Source organism: Bactrocera neohumeralis, chromosome 3 (assembly GCF_024586455.1).
Source record: "Bactrocera neohumeralis isolate Rockhampton chromosome 3, APGP_CSIRO_Bneo_wtdbg2-racon-allhic-juicebox.fasta_v2, whole genome shotgun sequence".
NCBI lineage: Eukaryota > Metazoa > Arthropoda > Insecta > Diptera > Tephritidae > Bactrocera > Bactrocera neohumeralis.
In genome coordinates this window covers 56,106,098-56,110,319 of record NC_065920.1, presented here as the reverse complement: position 1 = coordinate 56,110,319, position 4,222 = coordinate 56,106,098, and the positions used below count along the sequence as shown (strand labels likewise).

Sequence of the window (4,222 nt, the reverse complement as noted above, 5' to 3'; positions counted from 1 at the left end):
TGTATTCTTAAAATATCAATAAATATCTGATAAAAAATTGGATGGTAAAAATGTTCTTATTTTTTTTTTATTGGACTTTAAAAAATGCCGTTAAATAGCATTTCTAGACTAGAATACCCCCTTAAGGGCGTGGTTGAATTTAAGAAGGTTAAGAATGATATGATGAATATGTATTTTTTCCCATAACATTCAAATTTATGTGAAAAAATTAAGTAACCAAGTTTTTGCGTATTTTATTTTTATCTTGTGCAACAATTTTTTTCACAAAAAACTTGCAGCAAACTTATTTTCTTATATTTCAAACTCACTGTAGTTTTTTGTTTAAAATTTCTATTATTTCTCCTTATATTAACGAAATATCAAAAACAAACTTAAATTTTTTATAAAAAATCGCAAACCTCTTTAAAAGCTCAAAAAAATATCCAAAGTCCGTGGAAAGTAATTTATTTGTGTGCATTCATATCCTCAAACAGCACGCTTCCCAAATGTGTTTTTCAACGATAACACGTAGCGTAACTTATATAACATATTCGACAGCAGCACGTATCAAAAGAATACACAATTTTATCGCGTGACCTAACACAATGCACAAATACCCCTAAAAGAACTTTTTTTCAATAATCACAACTAAAAACAAATGTACATATGTATATTATATATATTTGTATGCGCATAATTGAGATATTTGTAGAGCGTGGTCACTCCACATAATTGATATCTGAAATGACTTTACCACTACATTTAGTCAAATGGATTGCATTTTGTGCAAGCTTTGGGTTTTTGCTGAAGGAGAATGTGCATAATTTCAGAAAAACTGTACATAACATAGAAATACATTGTGACAAAAAGCACTCGGATATTATATTCTTAATTCCACGGGTAAATGATATTTCAAAATAATGTACTTTCCTAAGTTGTTAGGATTGTTCTTAATTACAATGCCGAATATGAGCGCGATCTGCCTACCAGTTTTTTTACAGCAGCTTCTTAAGTTGGTATACGTCAGTAGTGCGTTGCGATTTTTTCAATGGCTAAAAATATCGAACAAAGAATTAGTCTCAAATTTTGAATTTCTTTCCAAATTTTATATGCGGAATCGTTGCAAATGTTGGAGCAGGATTACTGTGATTCTGTTTTATCACAAACACAAGCCTACGAGTGGTTCAAAGCCTTCAAATACTATCAAGATATTTTTGAAGACATGCCTCATTCTGGACAATCAGCCGCCTCATCAACTGATGAAAATATTAAAAAGTGAAGGACATGGTGTTTGAAAATCGACAGGCAAGCATTAGAGAGATGGAAGGAGACATCGACATCTCTCGCATTTAAATACTTTTTTGGTGCATATTTTGGGTATGAAATGCGTTCCTGCTCGACTAGTCCCGAAAAAGCTGATTTTTTTTTTTAAAGAGTACGATCGTGACCAAATTTGAAGCCAAAAACGCAATGAATACCATCGTTCAACCACCGTATGCCCTGGATTTGGATTCGTGTGATTTTTTTCTTATTTCAAAAACTGAAATTGTCGCTCCATGAAACCGATTTTCAGTCGATCGAAGAGGTAAATCGAAGTCCGCTGAAACAGCTTAATCCCATCCCAAAAAGTGATTATAAAAGTGTTTCGATGATTTGATTCAGATTCAGATTCATATTTATTTTAAGCATATAAATATACAGAAAATAGCAAAATTAGCAGCACTAGCTCGAGGCCATCAGCTGGTCTTTACAATTTAATATGATAGTAACAATTGGATGTTATGTCTAAATAACGGATATAAATAAATATTATCATTAATATATAAATTGTACAGTTTATATTAAATTAAATGTGCTATGTTACATGTTATAAGAAAGTTAGATATAGTACTTATATTCGACGATGTTATATTAGTTAGCAGTTTCGATGGGAGAGCTGTGTCAAACATCCTTCGCCTTGTATTGGTAAATTGGGGGCATGCATCTAGTATATGTTTTACTGATGTCCTAGAGGTCCTACAAATGCAGCAGGATCCGTTTCCATTATTTAACAGGTAATCGTGCGTGATCTGCGTATGACCTAGACGAAGCCTTGTGAATAACAAAATGTCTGAATGTTTGGAGTTCGTGGTGTATATAGGCTTTGCTCTGGTAGGATTAATTGCCGCATAATGATGAACGTATTCATTCCATTTCAACAGGGACTTGTTATGTACGTACTGCTTTATTAGATGTTTTAAGTCAGCTTTTTCAAGAGCGTCAAAGCACAGATCCGGTTCTTCATGAATACTTTTCGCCACAGAGTCGGCGAGTTCAATCAATTTCATTTTATTTGCGTGCTTGGTGAGCAGATCACGAACGTAAGTTACTAAGACACTTTTATTGGTAAAATTTTTGACGGCATCAATGGCAGATTGACTGTCTGTACAAATGCAGAATTTACCCTTGGATTTGGATGCTATTAGAGCAGCTTGATAGATAGCAAATATTTCACTGGTGAATATAGAGCAGTGTTTGTCCAGCAAACCTTTTTTTCAAAACCCGTAAATCCTCCGATATAACTGCGAAGGACGTTGAGTAGTTAATTTTCGAGCCATCCGTAAATATAAATTTGAACGATTTTAAGTATAACTCTAGTTTGGTCTCGAGGAAAACTTGCTGGTAGATAGGGGCGCAAGTATTTTGCTTTTGATAATCCTGAAGGCAATTAATAAATGACGAGTCCTAAAGATTCCAAGGTGGGTATGTACTGTGAGCTTGCCGAGTGGGTTTAACCGGTATAGACATTTCTCTAGACAGGGCAACTACGCGATGTAGTGCCGAGAGCCTCTTTGGGAAGCGTTTCCTATTTATAGCATTGAGTATATTTTTATACAGGTTGGAGTTGTTGCAGGATAAAACTTTGTATAAAAGTCCAGCGGTCATATATTCCACCCGTTCCGTGAGGTCAGGAAGTCCGGATTCAGCCAAAATGTTACAAACTGGAGTAGTGGTGAAGGCACGTAGGCTTTTCCGCACAGCTGCGTGATATGGAACACAAAGAAGATTCAAGTTGCTTTTGGCACAGCTTCCATAAATTGGTAGAGCGTAATCAATTACCGACAAAAATAACGATTTAACAATATTAGAAAGAGTAGAAGTATGTACAAAGGACTTTTTTGAGGTAAAGTATTTTACAATGCTAAGGCGGTTTAATAGTTTTTTTCTAATATAATTGCAATGGAACTTAAAAGTATATTTACTATCAAAGAAAACTCCCAATATCTTCAATTCATTAACACTATCTATATGTACATTTTTATAAGATAGTCTTACATCTGAACAGCGCTTCTTTGGACAAATATGCAGGACATTGCATTTCTCATATGATATAATCGCTCCTGATTCAAGCGACCATATAGAAATATCATCAATGATTTTACTGAAAATGGTTCTCACCGATACTAAATTATCAAGTTTAGTAAATATCAGAACATCATATGCGTAAATATTGTGATTTATATTGTACTTATGTATTATTTTGCTAATTTCTTCAAACGCGATAACAAATAAAACCACCGAGAGAGGCGAACCTTGCGGAATCCCATTTTCTAAGTTGTATATGTCTTGACCATAAATCTTCGGTTAATTAAAAAACTTTTAACAAAATTGTAGATTTTAGAGCCAACTGCCCATTTCCTTAATTGTCTTAGAACAATGTGTGCCCCGATACGATCGAAGGTCTTTTCGAAGTCTAGGGGAAATGCTGTAATATGTTTCTTACTAGACAGGGCGCATGAAGAGAAATGGTCGAAAGATAATAGAGCGTCGATTGTGCTATGGCCTTTTTTAAAGGCAGCCTGATTAGGGTTTAGCAATTTATGTTTAGAAGTAAACCACATTAGACGGTTAGCAACGAGAACTTTGCTGTTGCAAGGCAATAAGAAACCGGTCGGAAGCTGGGCAGCTGATCTGCTGGTTTGTTAGGCTTTCGAATAGGGATTATACACCCACATTTCCAACTTTGAGGAATTCTACCAGAAGAGGAAATGGCGTTGTATAGGTTTAATAGCCTACTTTTAGTAGAATCAGATATATTCTTAATCATTACACAGCTAATCCTGTCGTAGCCAGGAGCGGAGCCTTTGGCCTCGTTCAAAAAATTATTGACCTCTTGGATGGTGATAGGTTTGTCAATCTCTTTAGCTGAGCGAATCATATTTTGTGGGGGGCGATATATATTGTTTAAAATTCTGGATTTTTG

General features: G+C 34.9%; 1 protein-coding gene across 1 annotated transcript; it reads right to left on the bottom strand.

The window, feature by feature from the left end:
• Window positions 1–1,800: 1,800 nt before the first annotated feature.
• Window positions 1,801–2,766, bottom strand: LOC126753720 (uncharacterized). The gene is made up of 2 exons (XM_050465393.1): window positions 2,730–2,766; window positions 1,801–2,506 (listed from the first exon to the last, which is right to left on the bottom strand). Exons 1-2 carry the CDS (start codon window positions 2,764–2,766, stop codon window positions 1,821–1,823), a joined length of 723 nt encoding a protein of 240 aa, XP_050321350.1. The 3' UTR covers window positions 1,801–1,820.
• Between the last annotated feature and the right edge of the window lie 1,456 nt (window positions 2,767–4,222).

Coding starts and splice junctions, on each gene's coding strand:
- LOC126753720 (XM_050465393.1), bottom strand. CDS start 2,766: ATGTCTATACCGGTTAAACCCACTCGGCAAGCTCACA. Junction 2,507..2,729: donor ACCCACTCGGCAAGCTCACA/GTACATACCCAC, acceptor TTTGAAAAAAAG/GTTTGCTGGACAAACACTGC.